This window comes from Phalacrocorax aristotelis, chromosome 6, assembly GCF_949628215.1.
Source record: "Phalacrocorax aristotelis chromosome 6, bGulAri2.1, whole genome shotgun sequence".
NCBI lineage: Eukaryota > Metazoa > Chordata > Aves > Suliformes > Phalacrocoracidae > Phalacrocorax > Phalacrocorax aristotelis.
The window spans coordinates 50,826,243-50,848,477 of NC_134281.1; the positions used below are offsets into that span (position 1 = coordinate 50,826,243).

The 22,235-nt window shown below is 48.9% G+C and overlaps 1 protein-coding gene and 1 long non-coding RNA gene across 6 annotated transcripts in view; both read left to right on the forward strand.

Annotated features, from left to right (window-relative positions):
- The window catches only part of ERI3 (ERI1 exoribonuclease family member 3), a 135,177-nt gene that overhangs the window by 52,484 nt on the left and 60,458 nt on the right, over nt 1–22,235 (forward strand). For 3 of the 5 annotated variants that reach the window (XM_075097821.1, XM_075097816.1, XM_075097819.1), the window contains one exon: nt 778–850. In XM_075097821.1, the coding sequence (XP_074953922.1) occupies nt 778–850 (73 nt within the window). Of the gene's footprint in view, nt 1–777; nt 851–14,460; nt 14,942–16,139; nt 16,872–22,235 lie in introns of those variants that run through there. The other 2 variants (XM_075097817.1, XM_075097818.1) reach the window with 2 other exon arrangements.
- LOC142059244 (uncharacterized) lies at nt 3,133–5,453 on the forward strand. Its single transcript, XR_012661255.1, has 3 exons — nt 3,133–3,612; nt 4,510–4,631; nt 5,182–5,453. It is a non-coding gene; the product is annotated as an uncharacterized LOC142059244 (long non-coding RNA).

The following is a 22,235-nucleotide window of genomic DNA, read 5'->3' on the forward strand; positions in this document are numbered from 1 at the left end:
AGTGTGGGAGAAGCAGCTTTCCAAATCCTGGGGTCCTGCTGTCCCTTACCGGTGCCATTTTTGTGAGCCCTATTCTGGCAGCTTGCTGTAGGAAGGGAGAGGTTAAATACATGTGCTCGCAGCTCTGGCTTCTGGTGCTCAAACCCCTAGTGAGACTGTGCAGCACCTTGCATCTTTGGAGTAGTGACTGCTCTATTCTTCCAAGCACCTGCTTGGAAAACAGCCTCTGTTTTCTAGCCCTAAAGTATTGGTCCTGCTCTGTTACTACCCAAAAAATGAATGCATTGGTGCCTCCTTCCCTCCCTCACATCTCATTCAGTGTTTTAACCATAAAGGCCAAATGGAAAAGCACCAGGGCATGACAGGTGAATTGTCAGTCCTTCTGTCTGCCCTGTAAGCTGCTGGCTGAGTGGGATGGTTTTGTAGAGATTTGTGATGAGGTCACTTAGCTAGGGACAACCTGGATGCTCCAGTTGTGTTTATTAGCCACTGTGGAGGAGAGCTGCATGCAGCACTTGCACACAGCTCCTGTTCAAAATATTCAGTCTGAAAGGTGTCAGCAGCTGGGATGTGGCTGGATGTATATAAGTCTTCAGCCAAACTGCACTCTCATGAGATTTTTTTTTTTTTTTGCCAAGAGCTACAGTCCTGATGTGCAGCGTGTTACAGCAGACTTGAGGGTCTCTTCCATCTCCGAACAAAATGCACTTAAGAAAACAGAGTTTGTCTTGTCAGGACACTGATTGAATCAAACCTGCTCTCTCTTCTCTCTTACAGGTTACCAGGACAATGCCAGTACTTAGGGCTGCCGGTTGCTGATTACTTCAAACAGTGGATTAATCTGAAAAAGGTACTTTTGTGCAAACTGCCATGGTCCCCGTCTTCCTCTCTCCCCCCTCCCCTTGTCCTTCTCCTTTCCTCTTTAAGGAGGTATCTAATAACTACTGCTGTTTTGCATTGAAATGAGTTATTTTCTCAGGAGCTGGGCTGAGCGAGTCCTCCGGCTCCCTATTTTATCTCCTCTAATAGAGTCTTACTGTACTTGATGGGATGTGCTCTGCAGCTGGGGAGAATCCCATTGTGGCAGGCACAGTGCGGTGTCTCTGCATAATAGTGGGACACTGCGAGGCCCCTCTTCAGCAAAGGTTGTGTTGGCCCCAGTGTTGCTGACTCTGTTTTGTTTTGCAGCCGTGTAAGGCTCCTAGGAGCTCAGTTCCCTTCAGATCAAATTCTGGCTGATCTGTGGAAATATTCCAGAATAAAAATCAGTATTTCCCTTTTGTGCTGTGGGGAAGGGGAGCTGTCGCAGCAGCACGTCCACCTAAGAAACCAGTGATCACTTTGCAAAGCAAAATACCTTGGACTTTACTGTCTGATGCCTTGTGTTGTTCCACGCCTTCTCTGGGTGGTTAAAGAGCAGCCTGCTGTTCATCCACAGGGTCTCCTGGCACAGCTGCTCTGTCTGCACAGAAAAATGTGGTGATGCCATAAGCCACAAATCAAAGCGGGAAGAAAAGAACAAGTGTGATTACAAGCCATAGCTGGGTCAGGGGGAGGCTGGGATCTGTGCACAAGAGAAGCTGAGGTAGCCCTCCTGGTTAAATCTTTGGATGAGTAAGATCCCCTTTCTCCATCCAATTTAATGTTTTATTTGGGTTTCTGCACCTTTTCCTGGTAATTAGGGGTCTCAGTAAGTGGAATTTGCTTGTAAACAGCTTGTAGTACTTGTGGGCTTTTCTTTTGTTCTTTTATTTATTTATTGTTTTAAATGGAAGCATGAGTGACAGGCTGAGCGGCCGCAGAAGGACAATTTGCATGATCTGTTCCATCAAATAGGGTAGAACATGAACTTAACAAGGGATGCTGGCAGCACATTCCCGGCTGAACTTGTCAAAGGGTCTTGTATTTCCCTGCTGTCAGAGCAAATCTTTTGGCTGATTGCTGGTCCTTGGTAAATGAAATCTGAAAGCACGTTGGGGCATTCTGCAGTTCAGTGACCATTAATGATCGCCATTTGAAGTTCACTAAACTTCCGGTGAATGGATAGCAGCTATATAACCAGCAGGTTGATGGCTGCAGAATAATAATATTTAAAAAAAAAAAATCCCCTATGTACCATGATGCTCACTAAGAAGAAGGTTGATCCAGCCGTGCTCCTCCTCTGGGCCTCAGGATGAATATATCTTTCCCATAGTTCTAGGCGCCTGGATTTAGCATGTTACGAGTTGGGATTCGTCGTAACGGGGACATGCAGGCAAGTGGCTGCTCTTCAGGATGGACGTTCATGTGTTGGGCTTCAGCAAATACTGCTACTAGGTTGAGGGCTGGTGGGCATCCGTGAAGTACCAGCACAGAGCTGAAGGCAGGAGGAGGAGGGAAGCTGCTGCAGTGAGGTGTTCCCCTGCCCAGCTCTCTGAAGGGGTAGCAGGTTGAGCATGTAGAATGGGAGCACGTGGGTTGGGGTTGTCCTCCTCTACAGATGAGTTACTCCGAAAGTAAGGCTCTGAGCTCCCTCAGATCACACGGGGAGGGGATGTGTGGGAGAAATGTTTACCTTCCTCCAACCCCTCTAATCTCTTAAAAATCTGAATTTTTTCTGACTCTTTAATATCTGATGCCCTGTGATACACAGGGTGGTTCCAGGGTCCCTGTGCCCCTCTGGGAAGTGACCCAGGTTGTAGAGGGAGCAAAGCAAGGACCTCTCCTGTCCTGAGGCTAAAGAGCTGCCTCCCCTGGGGCCTGCTCTTACCCGAAGGTAAGGATCTTTCCATGCCACTCACAGCTCCACTCTGGGGGTGCTTGTGGGGGAACCGCCCGTGTGATTTCACAAGAGAGGACTTTGAGCCCAGAAAAATAATTCTGGCCAAGCAGCTGGACCTAATGGGACCTCAGTCTCCTTTGAGTGGTCTCCCAGTATGAGACAAATAAGGACAGACAGGTATCTAGCCTCCCTGCTCTTCGCTGCATAGCTCAGGTGGCCCCTTTTCTGCTCTCTCTGGCACATTCCTGACATAAATACCTCCTAGGCTGAGTCTGCCTCTGACTTGATCCATGAAGTGAAGGTGTTGGGGGTGGTGGTGTGAAACTGCTAATTTCTAGGTCATGGATAACGCAAAGACTTGGATGTTTCAGGTGTTAAGAAAACAGTTCATGTAAGTGTAAATGGGATGTGTGACTGAGAGCCGTTTCCTGCAGGATAATCCCACCTGCTTCTGCTGTCTGTCATTTGGGTCTCTGCTTGTGAGCAGTGATACGAAGAGGACCCTACTGAGTTAGGGAACTGCTGCTGCAAATACAAGTCAACGCAGAAGGGTGGGATTACGTGAGAAGTGTGTGAACGAGGCAGACCTGTTTGTGTACCATTGTGTAACGCGATAGCAGCAAAGTATGTTCCAGATTCCCTCTGCCCATGCACACACAGCGTCGGCTCCTCTTTGTCTCCGTTTTGTATCATCTGAAGAAACAGCCATTGTCGGTGCTGCCTCTGCCAAAGTGCGGGATGCTCCAGAGCTCAGCAGTCCCTCTTCCTCAGGCGGTGAGATGGTCTTTCCCAGGGTTCATTCTCCAATAAACTCCTTCCTTTGTCACTTCTGTGCTGCTGCAGCAGTTGAGGTGAGCACCCTGTGCCTCCAGGCCTTGTTCAGAACATCCAAGACTTGCCTCTCAGCCAAGCTGAAGATGGGAATAAGCCCCTGCTAGGTGCCACGCTTGTGTTGCCCCAGGCAAACCTTTTTGGATTGATTTGGCCATGCAGGTGGTGGTGAGCTCCACACCTGACTGCTGCAATGGTGGCCACAGTGTCTTGGGATCTGTGAAAAAGCCTTCTGTGGAGGACAAAAGGAGAAAAGCTGCCTGTGCACTTGACCGCATTTGCTGAAGTTTTACCTTGCCCTGTGCCCCCCCGGCCTGCTAATGCATCCCTTCTGTCAAGCCTGATCGGTGTTTGCTGACATTTTTAATGTCACTGAGCGATCTTGTATCTCTGGTGAACTGTCAGTGTAGAGCTGACTCGGGGCAGAGAGTTTATCATGTTCTTCACTTCGATTAGCTCAGCCTTGTGGGAGGGCAGCAGAAAGCAGAGGAGGCTTTCTTTGAATGCTGCAACATTTCAGATATCCCCCTAAACCATGTCGATAGAGAGCCACCATCCCATCTGCCAGTTCTCCTTATGTGCCTGTCATGTGGATCCACTGAGGCCCCGTGGGTTAGGACTGAGGTGCAGAACCTGAGCTACATCGTTGGAGCTGGATGTAAATAGCAGAGTGCTCTTCATGTCAGGAGTGGGGGGGACACCAGTGGAGAAATACATGCAGAAAGCAGAAGGCTGTGGGTCAAGATCTATGTGAAAAGGAAAACTGCTGCAGCTAACAAGCTACAACCAAGCTGCTGCCCCAAAAGCATCATCAGGGTAGCCTGGATAAATTCATTACTGCTTATTCTAACATAAGGATCAGCTCTCGTTCATGCTCCCTTTGCTCTTTTGGGAGCCTCTTTGGTTTATCGTTCCAGGTCCCGCTTGAGTTAGCGACATGGTTGGTCCTGTGATGGATCCTCGCCCTGTGGGGACGGAGCCAGCGCTGCATTAGGCTGAGGACACGGTGCCTGCGATTGCAGGGTGACCAGGAGCCTGGGTATGGGAAACGCGGTGGGCAGCAGGAGTGCCAGCACAGCTGGGTTGGGAGCACATTATGGAGGGGAGAGTGGTTTGATGAGGGGAGGAGGTGGAAGAAGGGTGGTGAAGCTAGATTTTCTTACAGTTAGCTGGTGGAAGAAAAACATTAGAAGGATGATGAGGGTGTCAAAATGGCCAGAATAAAGGTCTAACCCAGATCCTCTCTGTGCTAGAGGCCAATAGGTGATGCTTACAGGTGTAACAAGGAGAGCATGATTCAAGTCAGCTTTTTCTGGTTCCCAGCAATTGTCTCCTTAAGGACTGAGAGCTGGCAACTGCCTCCAAACCGCTGTGTTTAGCACCCACTGTTTTTACCATGTCTGTCTACCAGAGACTCGCACATCCTTTTCTGAATCTGCTCATGCTTTCAGTTTCTACAGCATCCTGCAGCAATGACTTTTACTATTTAAATATGCATTAATTATAGTTTGTTTATTCATATGTCATGTGAAGATGCAGGTCCTTTTGTTTCTTTTGAACCTACTCTCAGATCTTTTTCTTGCGCCTAGGTCTTGCACTGTGTGAAAGAGCAAATCAGTGTTTCCAGTTCTTCTCCCTTGAGTTATTCTTGACTTGAGACCTCTGCCATATTCTTGCTTCATTGTGTCTCTTCCAGTGCATCGTAACCTGTCGGAGGGCTGGCAAAAAGGCACTTGTGGGCTCTGACTCTCAAATTGGGTTGTGGAAGCTATTTTTAACACTGTATACGCTGTCCTGATCTTCCATTTCTTCTCTGGATGTTATGTGATTAAAAGATTAGAGGAGTGTTTTATGTAACCACTAAAGGTTTGTTTTATTCCTTGTGTTTCAAATGATATTTTATTAATATTTTAAAAATACAATCTTCATACCCATCACAGAGCTGCCCCTTTCTCAGGACAGCTGTCCTGGTCTGTTTGACCATCTCTGGTTTCTGTTCACAGAGGGCAGCATGTCTTCAGATACATTAATAGCGGTTGCTTTAGAAGTGACAGAAAACTGGTCCTAGTTTGACATCCTCCTGAAGTCCAGGAGAGTTTTTATGAAAGGCAAGGGTTGAATGATGTGGGAGGGAGGGGAAATGCAACTTTCCTTCTGTGAGCATCACGAGGCAGAGTTGACGGAGCCTTGGGGAGCACAGCGTGGCCATGCTGGGGGTGACATGGCAGAGCTGGCCTTTTCCAGGCCCAGCCTTTATTGATCTGTAGATACTGGTAGTTGGAAGCAAACTGTTAATATACATGCACAATTGTTTTAAGGTCACCTACCCACATTGTGAAATTTGACAGAGGAAGCATGTAGTAGGATGGTGGGGTTTTTTTTAATATTTGTCAACTAGAAATAAACACATCTTAAACAAACAAAGATTTGCTAACAGCTTTTTGTCTCTCCTCTGAATTAACAATTCCTTCTGCCTTTGGGGTGGGAGGAGGAGCTCTGAGTGCTTCTCAGGCACTTGGTGCTGAAGTGCCTTGAGTTCTTTGAATGAAGAAGTTTGAAACAGGTGCAACTGAGAAATAGTTTATTTTTTAGCCCGTATATCTGGAGGTTGCTTTCGTGAGGTCTAACTTCTTGAGGACTGACTGTGATGGTTATCAATTGTCTGCTTATTGAGCTACTGGCTATAGGGAATATAAAATGCCTAGTAAGGTTAGAAATGCAGAGGAGGACTCACCAGGCAGAGTGCTTCATGGCCAAAGCATCAAGAACATGAATAGATGTTGCCACTTAGCTGTGAAGAGCTGCTCATATACCAGTGGTGCTCAGTGCTTTGCTGGTTTGCAGCATGGGTGAGTGCTCTGAGACCCTGTCATACCTTCCTTCAGTGGGAGCTGTGCTTTCCTGGGCTCCTCACCCCTGGCTGCAGAGCTCTTGGCTTTGGAAAGTCTCTCTCAGAGGGGAGGAACGGGAGAGGTTGTGAAAGGAAACACAAGGAGAAGCGCAGCTCCAGGGTTAAGGGGAGTAGGAGCGTCTTTTCCGTGGAGATCAGGAAAGAAAAGTGTCTGTGCAATGGCATTGGTTCATAGTTGGAAGGAAATGGAAGCAATTGCTTATAACACCAAAATGACTGTGTTTAATAAATACTTTGGTCTGTATTTACAGAAAGGCAGAGGATGCCGTATCACTGAGCAAGAGGCTTGCTCTTACAACATAATTTTCTCATAAAGTTAAGCGGTGGCTTTTGTTTGGCATTTTGCACAGCTGGTTTACAGGAGTTTTAAAGAGCTGGCTGAGAAGCCCTGAACTGTTAATAAGTCTTTGAACATGGGGGAAGTTCTGGAGGACTGGAAGAAAGCTAATGTTGTACCAGTAATTTAGAAGGGCAAATGGGATGACCGATGAAGTAATTATAGCCCTATCAGCTTGACATTAATTCTGGGCAAAGTAATGAAAAGCCAGATATCATAGTTGATTAATAAAGAATGAAAAGAGGGTAATATAATGCCAATCAATGTGGATTTATGGAAACTAGATCTTTTTCAAACTAACTTGATATTTTTTTTATGAGACTGCATGTTTGGTTGATAAAGGTAACCATGTCAATGTAATATACTTCTGGAAGGCATTTGACTTGGTACCTTATGACATTTTGATTAAGAAACAAGAGTGATACAAAATCAACATGGCACACATTACATTGATTAAGAACGAGCAAACTGACAGCTCCTAGCATTTAATTGTAAATGGATAATCATCATGGAGTGCATGTCTTCCTAGTGGGGTCCCACAGGGATCTATTTCTCAGACCTCTTGTATTTAACACTTCTATCAGTGCCCTGAAAGAAAACATAAAAATAATTTTTGATCAAGTGTGAAGATACTGCATCCAGGAGGCAGCTGCTGTTGGATTTATAAACAGGCGATGGTAAGTAGGAGCAGAGGGGCTGGATCATCTCTTTCTTTGGGGCTGCTTTGACTGCTATGGGATGCTGGGTCCCATCTCTGCATCGGAAAGGATTCTGGAAAACTGAAGACTGGACAAGAACTGCAAGACCCATGGGAACACTCGCCATGCAGTAAAGACCCTGGGAGCCATTTAGGATACCGGGGAGAAGGGTAAGGGAGACTTGGCTATAGTTCCTAAGTATCTAAAGGGAAAGCTAAATGTGGCGAGAGACTCCTTCAGTCTAGCAGAGAAGAGCATAAGCAGTTCTAGTGCCTGGAAGCCAAAGCGAGGTAATTCTGGAGCAAATTTTTACAGTGAGGGTAATTAACCATTGGAACAACTTCTCCAACTCAGGAGGGAGGGGCTTTTTTCGTAAAAAGATCAGCTGTGGTTCAAACAGGAATTAATTTGGGGCAGCCTCGTGGCCTGTGCAGGTCAGACCAGCTGATCGCAGCAGTTTCTTCGCTGTGATAATCTTCAGCTGTCTGTCTCGGTATAGCTCTGGCTGCTCTGTTCCCTTGCAGTGAGAGCACCCTTGAAGGCTCTCGACTTGGGGGAGCATGGGTGGCCCGAATACCACAAGGCTGGGGATGAGGGGACGGCATCCCGGTAGCATGGCACCACCGACATGGGCAGGGGAGCCCTCCTGCTCCAGGGGCTGGAGCACGGCAGCCATCCATGACTTCTCCTTTAAATCTGTCGTGCGGCTGTCTGAACTCTGAAATTTCTTTCACTCTCTCCCTCGCCTTGTTAACATGTGTTGCCTTTGGGGTAATCAGGGAAAAAATATTATGTCCTTTTACAATTACCGGGTTTTGGAATATTAAAATGTCTCTCTGCATCGGCAGTGTTATTTTGATTGGTATTCTAACCTTTGACTAGCCCATAAAGTGAGCCGCTCTTCAAGCCAATATTGCAGGACTGAAATTTAATTCCGAAATGATTCCAGATAATAGGGAGACAGATAATATATGCATGAAGGATATTATGTTTGGACTAAATGCAGCAGGGCCAGGGCTTGGGAGTTGAATAATAGCCCAGAGTGAGTTATAATCTGTGGGACAGAAATACCTTACTGTCAGGGCCAGGAGAGGAACTCTTAAATCAAAGGGAGGGAGACAAGGAGAGAGTCGAGGATAGACATCTCAAAGGAAAAGGGCATCCAGGAGAGGCCTTAAAGGAGCCACCCTCTCTGTCCCGCTGCAGAGGGACCTGTCCTCCCTTTCTTATTTAACAAGGAATGCAGACTAAAAACATTTCCAAGGAAAACCAACAAGTGGGGGCTTGGGCTGGGAAGGGAGACTGAGTGTCTGCAAGTTCTTGACAGTGTTTTCCTCTTCCTGGTCTCATTAAAAGGGGATACAGGATAGGTTGATGCATCAGGCTTTGCCTCGGTTTCACTAGAAGCTATAGCCAGATGGATCAAGGGGTTGTTGATGTGGGTTTGCGATGTGCACTAAGGTAGGGTGCCCACATAACACAGAGTAACCATTGGGGTTGATGTTGGTATCCACCTTCGCATAAAACAAAGGAAGCAGAGGCGCAGCATGTGGGATGCATGGCCAGTAGTTGTTCAGGGCTCTGCTCTCCCCTCCTCAGCCTAGGACTCAACAGCAGGCAGGGTTGTCTCCCTACCTCAGAGCTGCTGCCCAGGCTGGTGACTGGAGACACAGAGTAGGAGCATCTTGTGTGGCAACAGCTCCCTCTGGGCTCTCTGCCCCAGGGAAGGAGACTGAGGGCTTTTGCTATTTGTTCCTCTGCAAGTAGCACTTTGTGCTTTACCAGCAGCTTCCCAAGCATGGTGGAGCAGCCAGCAGGGTGCTTTTTGCTCTGCAGTAGCTCAGCCCTATAACTTGAACCTGCTGGGCAAGGCATTGGGAGTTTTTCTGTAGATAGATTTTGCAGAGCTTTGCAGAGTAGTGCGCTGACAGCTGTCCTGGGAGGAGGGGAGCTGAGCAAGCGGAGATGGAGAATGATCTCTGCTGCTGGGGTGACATAAACCCATGTCGATATAACAGGCTTTGGCTCAGTGGCACGAGCTTATAGTTTCAAAGTAATGATCCTAGCCTCGCATTTCATTTCCTTTTCTTACAGTCTCGGGAGCTGATCTTGCTACAGCTGAGAGGGGCTGTAGATGCAGCCTGGAGGCTTCACTGGTTTTGGATGACTTGAGCAACAACATACATGCCCATCCCAGGAGGCCAGAAAAGAGCAGTGTCCATCTTTGCCTAAATCAAATGGTTTTGTGTGTTTTACTCTCTTTTGGCTTTTGTTGGTGGGTTTTTTTTTTATTGCATCTTAAAAGCACAGGAACAGTTTTCTGTGGGGCATGTGTCTGTATGTACTGTTCTGGGAGCAGACAGAAAAGATGCGATCCTCAGAGGGTTAATATAAGTTCTTGGTCTTGATTCACCAGAAAGTAGCTAAGTTCCTGGCTTGCAAAATAGTGGATTAGTTTAGTCATTCCTTTTGGCCATAAAATCCAGAAAGAGCACCCTTCTTGCTGCCAAACTCATGCCAAGCAGGAGGCTGTTAGCTGAGCACATGCAGCCTGTTCCTCACTCACTGCCATTTAGACTCTCCTGCGTGGGTAAAGACAATCTCTGACAAGGTATTAACAGCAAACTCTTCCTGGAACTTCCATCCTTCCGTCCCATAGCTGTCCTGCATGTGTTTTAGCACGTGGTCATCTCACAGCATCTCATACACAGATTAACTTCTTTACCATCAGGTGCTCTCCTACACTCTCTTTTGCTAATACATACTAACATTGCAGTAGGCACATGTTAAAATCTCAGCTATTTTCCTAAACAAGGTGCTTTGGAGCCTCTTTTTAGCTTTGGAACAAACCAGTTTTGCATATTGCACTCGTGGAGGGGGAGGGCCTGGCACAGTTGGAGAAAGCCCAGAAGGGAACAGAAGGGTCAGAGGGCTGGAAGACGTGACCTCCAGGGGAAGATTGAGGAATCTGGGATGTTCAGCTTAGAGAAGACTAAGCAGAAATAACTTTTGGAGGAACGAAAGTGCTCAGAGGAGAGGAAAAGTGTATTCTGGGTGGTTGTGGTGGACGGCTCTTGCTCATGTCTTTACCTGCTGCAAGGAGATCAGTAAACAGTCTCTGTGCATGAGGGCAAGGATGCAGGACCTTTAGCTCTTGAGATTTTCAGAGTTTAGAAGAATCTGGTGGGAGGGTTTGGGTGAAGCTGGTCCTGCCTTGAAGCAGACAGTGTGGGTCATCACTTCTCCCTTCCGACCCTGTCTGCTGTGATATTTTCTGCTCCCTTGCACTTGGATATAGGCTGTGTGCTTTCCCTGGATGCTGTGTACGCTCTCCACTCCTCTCCAGACGCCATCTGCCCACATCAGGATGTTTGTACTGGGGAAATCCCAAGGCAGCCTTTACTACTTGGCAGCCCCTTCAGGCTCCAGCAAGGACCAGGGCCTCCTGGTGCCACAGGTGGTACAGAGGGCTCTCAGATAAGGCAGGAAGGTGGTAATTCAAGAGGAACTGAGACACACAAGTATCTTACTTGGCCCCATGCATCCTGCAGGTACTGGACAAAGCAGAGAGTAGAATTTGTTGCTTTTGTGCTTTTTTAACCAGTGCAAAAGCTTTGCCTCTAGATGAAATTGTAAGCAGCAGTTTTCTGAGTGCACTGCAATGGTTGCATTACTGAAAGTATCTTTTTCTATGCAAGTGGTTGGAGGCAGGTTGGCATTTGTGGTCCTTCTACATGCACGTTGCTGTAGCCTGCAGGCAAAAGGTGAAGAGGCAGCTGCTCAGACCTTGCAAGCTGCTCTTCCTGCTGAGTGCCATATTGCTCGGCTGCACCTTGCTGTGCCTGCGTTCCCCTTGCTGGGGGATTTGAACATCTGTCCCCTGCACTGAGGAGCCTCCTGGTTCCCATCTGGCTGTGTGTTCACTGCTGCTGAGGTTAAACATACTGCTCAGAGCTTTACACCATGGGTCTGGTTGCTGCTTGCGGGTTGAGAAAGGAGCCACGCTGGCTGGTCCTGCCTGTTTATGGGGTAGTGTGTTGTAGGTGCCAAAGACAAAGTTTTAGAAAGAGTGTTTGAAAGCAGGCAAAATAACCCACAATGAAACCTAAGCAACTTGTACTTTTGATAAGAAATCTTTCTGTAATGTGAAGGTTGTGCAGGATGAAGTGGCCTGATGGTCTCTGTGGTGGGATCTGGACAGGCAGGGAGTTGCTGCAGGGATAGTTGTGTTGTGACTGGGATCTGTCAGCTGTCTGTCTGCTGTAGCAGTGTGACCGCAGCATGGCTGATGTGCCACAGGCTTGCATCCAGACTTGCCGTGTGACGTGCCCTTGGACTGGCACCCCAGGAGCAAACCAGGGAAACGATAAGGATGGTCAGAGTTAGGCCCTTGATCTCCCAGCAAGTGGGTGTCTGGCACGGGTCTGGCATTCCACCTGCACGCAGGACCGCAGCTGTGCCTGTGGGGCACCTGTGCTGTTGGCAGAAGCTGGGCGCCTCCAATTTCACATGCCTGCTTATATGGACATGTGGGGCAGCCTGGGTTTTCCCATGTATCATGCGTACTGCAGTCAGCTGGAGAGGCTGGAGCCTTCTGTGTGCCCTGGTATTGCGAGAGGCAAGCCTGACCCTAGGCCTGACACAGCTCCCCGCAGTCAATACCAGAGCAAGGCAAGAGGAGAAGGGATTAGAGGCAGGGCATGTTTTACAATAATCCTTCAACGTGTGCTGCATTCCAGGCCAGGAGGAGCTGGAAGGCAAAGGCGCAATGCATGAAAGGTGGCCTTTCCCAGAGTCCTGTGGGTCAGAGCATCCCTGCATCCCAGCCCTTCAGCTGGAGCTTTACGTGGGTACCAGCCCAGCTGCCTAGTCCCTGGGAAAGAAGCTGTGTCCTCTTTTTTCTGCATTTAAAAGATAAGTGCTCCGTGTAGGACATGAAAACAACCCTGTGTAGTTCTCCAGGGAGGGATGAGGGGCTAATCAGATTTTCTAGCCTTGGGGATTAAAACGTCAACTGGTTTAGTCCTTATTGTCCTACTGAGCCAGCATGACTACAAGAGGGAGAATGACTGCCTACCACCTCCACCAGCAGCAGCAGGCTGGTTTATGTTGGCGATCAGCTTGCCAGTAAGTGGAAAGCGTTTTTTGTATGAAGTGTTCCTGGTGCCCTGTGCTGAGCACGATGCACTGTCCTGCTGAAAGGGATGGGACATTGCTACTGCTGTCTTGGCTGGGAAAGCGTGCGTGTGCAGCCTCTGCCCCATGGCACAGAGGCATACCGAGGCTTGGCGTTTGCTTCTAATGGGCTCAGTATAAAGCGGCAAGAGATGCTGAACTGGGAGGTGGGAGATACTGTAGTAGAATTTGTATATTAATAACTTAGTGCTGCAAACTCATTAAATTAATTAATTAAATGTCTTGGAACCCCAGGGCTACTAAGCAAGTTGATTTCAGAGCTGGGATTAAAAATCTCCTGCTGCCCTTCCCCCATGCTGGCACAGCACTTCTGGCTCCATCCTGGCTTTCGCTCTCGCCACTTGCAGGTTTCCTTGCTTGAGCTTTTTGCCTGCAGCCCGTGGATTGGATGTACCACAGACGTGGTCTGCTTTGGTTTAGGAAACAGCCCATCCTTTGTCCTCATCTAGGCATAAACTTTTGTTTTGTGGCCTGCTAGGGAGGGCAGCTCTAATCACTTCGGAAAATGAGCCCTGCCAGAGGCTATCTCACAGTACCTTGTTTTCCCGGTTGTCTGGGCACTGTCTTCTACAGAACGGGACCATTTTCTCCTTGGGTGCTCTGACATGAATGTTGCTGCCAGCCCAATAGGGTATCAGAGCTCCTGAGCAAATGGCTATCTTGAAGTCGTGGTCTGGATTGCTGCACTGCAGCCTTCCCAAGCTTGCTCAGTACCTGTCCAGTTCTCAGTCTGCCTATTCTGGGTGTCGGTAGCTATGGAGGCAAGATGCTTGTATTTGCTGATGACGTACATCATCCCTTTCTCATACTGAATCTCGTTTTGAAAAATATAATGACATTTTTGGCGTTTTCTTGGGCATCCTATCCACAGATGAATATGCAGGTCTTGCTCATTGCTGACGGATGTGCTCCACCTCCCTTACCTTTCTTTGAGCCAAGATACTCCAGCATTTCTTTGTTGCACTCAATATACCTTAAAGCCACCAACTTCCATTAAGACAGGAAGTGTAGCTGAGCTGGTCTCTCTCCCATGTGCTGTGGTCGGCACCCCAGCAGGTTTCAGTATTGTGGAGATGAAACCTCAGCACGCCGTTCTGCCAGCACTGCTCCTGTATGTATCCTGCAGATGCATTTTTAAACAAACTCTGGATATTTAGTGTATGGTCCTGTGCCAACTTCAGGAAAGCCTGCTCTCTGTGCTCTCTCAGTGTTGTAACCTCTGTTAGCCTGGCTCTGATTGATGCTATTAATATTTTAGAGATCATTTAGGATCTCCGCCTTGGCCATGCTCTGTGCTTAGGGAAGAGCTGTCCTGCGTGGATGCCTGCAGCTGCTGGAGGAGCATGCTTGTTGCCTGCCGTTGTGTTTTGGAGGAGGCAGGTCTGCAGGTTAGCAGGGCCACCAGGACTAATGGGAGCGCAAAGCCTTCAGAGAGGTAGTTGCTAGCCTCTAGCAGGTCCAAGCTGGCCTCTCTGTAGGTGAGGGTCTTTCAGCTTCCCTGGGACATTTTCTTCCCCTTTGGCAAAGGGGACAGCTTCCCTCTGGAAGTTGTCTCTGCAGACTGCGTTTGGCCAAGGTCCTTGCTGTGGAGGGGTGTCCCCATGCTCAGCCCTTCCAGTTCCTGGAGCTGGCCTCAGCGGAGCTGCCAAACCCAAGAGAGCTCTGCATCTCTTCTGTGTTTTGGGTCTCCCTTTGCCATCACAACTTGTATGATTTGTCTCTACAGAGTTGGTTCCATGGCAGCCTTGCCTGTGGGGTCAGTCAGTGCCGATCTGGAGGTGACTGACATGCTCCAGCAGTGCTCTGCCACGTGCCGACTCCAGCTGCCTCAGGAGCTGCATGTGGACTCATCCTGCACCTCCCTGCTTGCGCTCTGCCCTCAACCAGCTCTAAACAGTGGAGCCGCGTGGCCATTCCTCTTGGTGAAGGAGAGCTCTTGTAATGCTCTGCTTGCTCAGCCTTCCCCATGGGGTCCAGCTAAATCCAGCTGTGGGACTAAGGCTGACACGCTGCAGGGATAGGGACTCTGGCAGATTCAGGAGACAGTGAAGCCCTGTGACTGAATCCCAGACTGTGTTTGCTCTGCCTAATTATCAAAAGTATGAGTTTGTTCTGCTAGGTGCACATTATGCCTTTACTGTGGTATAATTATGCCAGCTGCCTATGTTTAGTGTCATAAAAAGGAATAAAATGCCCATTACCCGCCTAAAGAATTCTTCTTGTGGGTTTTTTTTATTTTTATTGCTCTGGAGTACACAGTGGGGATATCTTTGATCGGCAATTCTCCATGTAAAATAGCTAGTGAAATATTGTGCCTTTCGGAGAGCTCCTCCAGCCAGCAGCCTGTGAAGGCAGCTGGCCCGCCAGCCTCACCTGGCGCTGCCTTTGCTGCTTACTGCCAGCCCGATCTGGTGGTCAAGATGGTGAAGCCACCACACTGCCACCACACTGCCTTCCCCACGGGAGCTCAGCTGCTTTCTGGCAGTGCTTCCCTGCTGCCATCCAGGTCCCAAAGCTCCCTCCTGCCGACACAGCGCCCAAGACATGCGGAGTACTTTCCAAGCCTGGGAGAAGACACAGCAGCTCTATCTGCAGGTGCTGTTCAAGACAAAATGGTGCCTGCGTCTGGCCAACCTATTTTTTGGACAGAACGATGTGTCAAGGAGTCCTGTGCCCAGGGGAAGTCCATAAGGTAGTTGAGGGAGCAGTGCAGAGCAATGTGTGAGTGGGAGCCATGCACTCCTTCACCCTGCATGGGCTGGAGTGCTGAAAACACAAGCCAAGTGGCATGAACCTGCCAACGGCCTGGTGGTGCTCTTGCTAAGCCTCATCCCCCAGCCAAGCCACGGCCCCTGCAATTGGGCTTCGGCTGCTTTGGGGTTTCTTGTGGTGTCTAAATATCTGGGGCTGTGTTTCTGTGGTGGTGAGAGATGCCTCAGAGGAGCCGCGTCCTCCAAGAGCTGAGGTTCTGTGCAAACATCAATTACCAAAACACATACTCCTGCCAGGGAAGAGCGGCGGGAGGTTTGCTTTGTGTGTATAAACGCTAGGGGCATTTTGGTGATACTAAATAATTTCTGATGGAAAAAAAAAAATCTATAAAATCCCAAATCCAAACCCCACATCTTTAGAGGTTGTTAAAAGCTTCCTCTCCATCTTTCCTTCTAATAGTTTCAGTCTCTAATTGGAAACGGACTTTATTAGCCTCATTAGGAGCAGTTAGTGCTGGCTATAGATAGCTCTTAAATATATGGTTTCGATGGATGGTAAATCTCTTGTTTTAGTTCGTTTATTTTTCAACTTGATGATATTTTCAGCAGGTCCCTGGTCCCCCCAGCCCGGCTTTGCCACAGATAACCTCACACAATGTCCCTTTTAATTCCCTCCGCTTATTTTTTACGTCAGGTGTTCCTTGAAGTGGCCTTCACAGCTCTCCACCCTTTCAGCCGACGACTACGTCAGGGGAAGATGGACTTGCGCCTCCCCGCAGCTTCATTGCATATGCACACGCCGTCTGCCCCGGCGGCACGATTGCCTTGGTGAAGAATCCAAGGGGCTGCTGATAGCAATCATTGATTAAGAGGGTAATTGTCCTGAAAATTCAGATTGATCAAAAGGCAGAAATGATAACTTGTGTAACTGTGTTTAAAACCACGTCCTGTCAATAGGGGAGACTGAGACGTGGCAAGCAGAAAGCAGGGAGAATTGGATGTGTGAGCGGGTGAGTGTGCCTGTGGTTCAGGGAGGAGGGGGAGCCATTCTTCCTTGGGGTCCGTAGCAGGATGTTTCTTGTCACTGATGCTGGGCTATTGGAGATTCAATCACTTTTATCTTCCCCTCTCTCTCAATCCAAATGCCTTTTCATATTAGAAAATTAGAATCAGCTCTGCTCATGCAAGATTTATTAGCTCTGCTGAGCAATACCACAGAAGAGTAAATGATGTCGCATTTCAGGGGCTTTTTACACATTACGACCAAACTTGCAACTTCTTAAGTATTCTTCCATTGAGCCACTGCAGGGTGTGAAAGGGTTGGGGAGACAAACTTCTCTCTGGAAATAGTTCTGCACCAGTCTGGATGTCTCTTCTTTATTATTGGAATGATTGGATTTGCTTCCTAATACAGATCTTTTCTTTGAGCTCAGGTTCTGCGCTTATTGCTCTGGAAATCAAACTCTAAGAATTGAGCCTGTTTATTGCGGGTTTTTTTCATGGCCCCCTTTATAGAAACACCTTTCAGTGCTAAAATTTATGTCTTTGGAGCTCTGCTGCTAGCTGGCACTTATTTACATCTGAAGAAGACAAATCCTGTTTCCTGCTCAAATGTTTTCCCTTGTGTTTTGCACTGGGTGGCTGCTTTTTTAAATGCTTCTGACCTTATGTTGTACACAACTCCTGTTTTACATAGTGATGGTCCTTTGGTCTTCAGGCACTAGATACTAAGCTCTTTAAAGACATGGTTTAATTTAGGCTCATAATGCTCAATAGACATTATTCTGGGGATACTGAGGCACGCGTGAGTTGGAAGATTTTCCTGTGAGTCCGTATCAGAGATTGGAATAGAAATCAGGTCTCATCTCCTGCTCCTGGGCTTCAGCCACAAGGCTTCTTTGTGAGGCTTTTCACTTCCAAATTGCTTTGCAGGCATTCAGTCCATGCAGCATCCTCATGGGTGGGCTGCGCAGGAGGGTCACTCAGTCTCGAGAGTCAGAACAGCTGGCTGTTGGGAGCCTCTGCCTGAGGTGCTGTTCAGAACCTTTCTCCCCCTCTGAAAAATTAAGGTGTTTGAGATTCACAGTATTTCACCGATGATATACAAATCCCAGGTGCTCTGCAGCACTCCACCCCTCTCACAATGGGCATTGTGTATGTAGCCCCTATACAAAAATAGTGGCTGTTGTCGAGGTAAACACCATTTTTCTGCTAGTTTGGTTTGGAATATTCCCAAAAGGGAGTAAATTTTTCTCCAACCATTGTTATTTAGGAAAGTAGACAGCACCACGCAGGGATGCTGATACCACTGCTCAGTGTCTCACACCAAAACCAGCATTAAACAACAGAAGCTGGAATCAAGCTGTGGAAGGGAATAGTCTGTTCATAGCTTCATCTGCTGTCATCGTCGTGTGGTGGAGCCCAGCACCTGCAGCTGAGCTGCTACCAGTCTTTTGTCTTTTTGGGTCTGACTTTTCCTTGACGTGGCCGAGCTGCTGGGAGGATTGCGGTGCAGGCAGTGTGGAGGAGAGGTTGGGGCAGCCCATCAGCATGGCCAGCACAGGGCTTCCTCACAGCACATCATTGCGGGCTGCAAGGGCTCAGCTGCCTCTTTTACTTGGCAGCTTTAAAGGGACTTTATTACCAGGCAGTGCTAATTACATTTAAAATAACACCATACTTGGACCTGTCCAAATGCCTGTCTAACTTGGCACAAAGTTTTGCCATTCATCTTAGCAAAAGACATTCCTGAAGAGATGCTTAAAGCTGTGGCTGGCTGGCAGAGAGGTTTCTTGTCGAGTGTCGGTGCTTGGGAGGCGGATACGCTTGACAAGCAGAAGGACTTGACTTTTTCCCCTTCCGTGTACAAGCACTATGTATTATTCAAGGTCTTCTTAAGTCAATGCTGGGTTATTAATCGGTCGCCTCTCTGCATGTTAAATTTGCCTACTAATTTCGAGGCTCTGGAAGAGGACTGCAGCTATGAGCTTGCACAGTATTTTCCCTCCATGAGTCTCCGTACACCCGTGTGTGTGTTCTCGGCCTGCTGCAGACCCTTGCCTTGGGTTCAGATGACATGGTGCTGCCTGCACGCAAAGCTGCACGGGGAGGTGAGCTCCACGTTATTGACTTAATATTCCCATTTCCAGATAGTCACTGGTGGTGGGGCGGAGCAGGGGGAGGGCCAGAGCAGTAAAAGCCTTGCCAAACCTTGAGGGGCCAGGTAAGACCCCAACAAACGTCTTCCCAAGGAATGGGGACACTAGAGAGAGATACAGTGGCATCCAGGTCTGGGGCAGGCGTTCTGCACAGCCCAGGAGGTATTTACTCCACAAGCTTTGTGCTGCCTACCTCCCCATGGCTCCTGCTTGATTTGCAGGCTGATGTAATGAGTTATTTGCAGCTGGTTTGGAGACAGCCTCTGTGTCTTAGGGCTCTTCCTTCCCTGTCCCCCAGCCAGGCCTCCCTGCTCCGGTCTCCTCTCCTTCCACAAACTCTGGTGGTGGGAGGCAAGGCACGCGGGCCAGCAGCGCCTGCATGTTCCAGGAATCACGTCAGCTGTCATTACTTACATTACCTTGATTGGGAACAGTCAGTTATGTCACCGTCCATCATTGTGTCTCTCCTGGGAGGCACTGAGGAAGGAGGAGAGGAGCAGGAATTACAAAGCACTTCTGCGGTGCTCCGCCAATCCCACCGCTCCGTTGGCTGAACATCTGTCATCAGACAGCTTGAAGAGAAGGTGCTTTGTCTGATGGATCTTACCATTGTAGCTCTTCGGGGAGGATCCTCCTGCAACACCGGACTGCCCCGAGGGAAGAGTACTGGGGGCTTTTGTGCAGTTTATCATGAAGGGAACGATGCTGCTGCTTAGAAGGCTCCGTGGTGGGCTGCAGGACAGCCGGGGCTGCAGGCTGGGCTATCCTGGCTGGGGCTGCTTCTGAGCCAGGCAGAGTTACCAGAACTGACTCCAGTCCGAATGAGGCGGAGCTTGGACTTGCACGTTGTCCCCACATGTGACTGCAGAGGATTCCTGGCTGTATCTCAGGTGGGAGTTCATCTTCCCTTTGGCCCGGAGCTCCACATTCTCCTAATGAGAATGATATTTGGCTTTTGATGAAGGAATCTTCTTATTTATAATGGAAAATTATCTGGAAAGTTTCCGGCCCTCTCTGCCCTGATTGATTTGGGACTCTGGCTCCACTTCCAGCAATGAGTCTGTTCAGCTGGGGTTCCCCTCGCAGGCTGGGGGACAATACAGTAGCTGTGTCCATCTCTGGTGGCAGAGCCCATGGTGCCACAAGTGGTAGGGAGGATGGTTTGTCTGTCTTGCTGCCTCGTGTGAATAAATTTGTGCCTGAACTCAAGGTGGGTTTGAGAGGGTAAGGAGGAATGGGATCTCCATGGCTGTGGCCGGGAGGTGCTTCATGGCTGTGAGAACAGGTTCCCCAAGGCTTGCGTGACCATGTCTGTCACGGCTGAAAGTGAGAACAGTTCAAGAAGCACCCATTGCCCAGCAGGACACACTAGGAGGCGGGGAAGGCAGTGGTACCTGCCTCCTTGGGTTTCTTGCTGTGCGTGTTTGTTCAGGCACTGTGACTGTGGCAGGAACATTACCTGTTAAGCACAGTGCTCACATTTTAATTTCTGTTAGCTGGGCAGGGAGTGAGGTGGTCTGGCAGCAGGTGGACCTCCGCAAGTCCCAGGGAGGTGGGTGTTCAACCCAGCTGGGACCTGGTGATGCCTCTCTGGAGATCAGGCAGCTGGAGGGGAAGAAAGCCAGGGCAGGAGAGTGCTGCACCCAGTGTCTGAAGTGGGGAAGAGAAGTTTCATGGTTCTGTACATTTCTCCTTGGAGCAGCTCCATCAAAGGCATGAAGATGGTTCAAAGGGAGATCTTAAAACACACAAAGGAGGTGGCTGGTGCCAGCAGTGGCACGTGGGTGCTGCATAGGATGTGCATGTTGGTAGGTCGTGGGTGGCAGAAGCAGCCTGGTCTCAGCCAGAGCTGTTCAAGGCATCTTTTGCAAGTACAGCCAGCAAGGTCTGATGTGTAATCTATCCTGTCACTTAAAGAACTTGCACTATACAGAAGTGATGCTTTATGTGAGCCAGGGGCATCACTGCTGTTACTCTTAGCCAAGTCTGAAGAGCTCTTGCTGTCCCCAGCTTTAGGTGTAGGCTTTGTTGTGCTGGATGGCCCAGGTGCATGGAGCTTGCTAAGCAAAGAAAAGATTGCAGAGGGTACGTGGAGCAGAGGAGAGTCATTCTGGAGGTGGGCTTCCATGGCGGGGGGATAGTTACTGAAGTGAGTAAATACATGCTATAAACATGTTCAGAGCATCTCTGTGTGAAGAACCCAGCACAGCCTTTTTGAGTAAATAGAAAGAGAGCCCAGGTTCAGTTCATATGTCTGTTTTCTTTTCTTCTTCTGGTCAACTGTGGCTGTAGATAAGAGTTTTCTATTTGAAGTTCAGAAGGGAAGGGAAATCCATTGTTAGAAGAGAAGACTTTCTTTTTGCTTGATATCTATCTTCAGCAACACAGCAGAGAAGGAAAAGATTTGCTATGATAAAGGTAGCTTTATATAAAAAAAAAAAAAAAGACACATTGAGCGTTGCTTTTCTCTGTACTTCAAAGGCTGGAGTAATATGGAACAGTGTAAAAGAAGAGAGGAAAAAAAAAAAACAACCTAGCCCAGCCTCTGCACGGGGGCTGTGAATGCAGAGCCATAATAGAGCACCATCCCGGCCAGAAATCCAGCACTCTGCCCCGGCCGGTCATCTCGGCTTGACGTAGTGTTATTTGGTGTGCACAGCACCTGCCAGGAGTCCAAGGGGGATGCTCCTTGTGGGGGGAGCAGAGGAAGCGTTTTGCAGGTGTGTGTTCTATGGAAGGACTAAACCAAGGGAAGTCACTCACTGGAAAGAAAATCAGGCAAGTCTGGAAGCAGTGTGGGAAAAATGTGCCAATAAACATTTAATTATTAAAATAACTCGGAGATTGTATGAAGTGTTCAATACGGCGTGACAGAGTGAAAAAGCTGAACAGCACAGCTCCAGTGAAGGCTGTGGGTGGGAAATGGCTAACGTCTCCATCCATGCACCCTGGAGCCCACTGTGGGGTTGGCTTTCTGGGATCCTGGGCTGTAGGATCAGCTTTCCCAAGGGTTCAGTTGTTTCCAAACGAACCAGAGCAGAGGAGTGCTGGGGAGGGTGCCTGTGGCTGCCACCACCTTGCTTGGAGCAGGCAAGACTATGCTGCATGAGTATACAGGGGGGCTCCAACCTCCACAGTCACCAGTGGGACTTGGGTGGCCCAAATGTGGGTCCAGGCTCTGCAGCACAGGCAGGGATGGGAGCTCCCTGCCAGGGGACAAGGCAGGTGGCACAGAGGTGCAGCTCGGGGAGCCAGGGCTTGTGCCACCCCCGTTGTAGTATAGATGCGTCCGTGCAGGCTTCCCCTTCCCTCTGGCCTCATGCGTGCCCTCCAGCCAGACTGATGGCATGGGGCCCCATATCTGCTATGCTGCTGGTATGGTTTTGGTCTTCATTGCCACCCCAAGCTCAACGCGAGGTCCCGGCTTCTGGACACCCCTTGCTGTGCCAGCCTGAGGGTGCTGCTGCTCTGACAGCATGTCTTGGGCTCACTGAGCTGCTGGGGCGCCCCTGGAGCAGGCACCAGCCAAGACCCCCCGTTCCCCTCTGAGAAGCTGGTGCAAGTAGAGGAGAGAACGAGTGTGTGCTGGAGGCTTTGCCTCTGCAGGAATCTGGGGAGGAGCAGGACAAGAA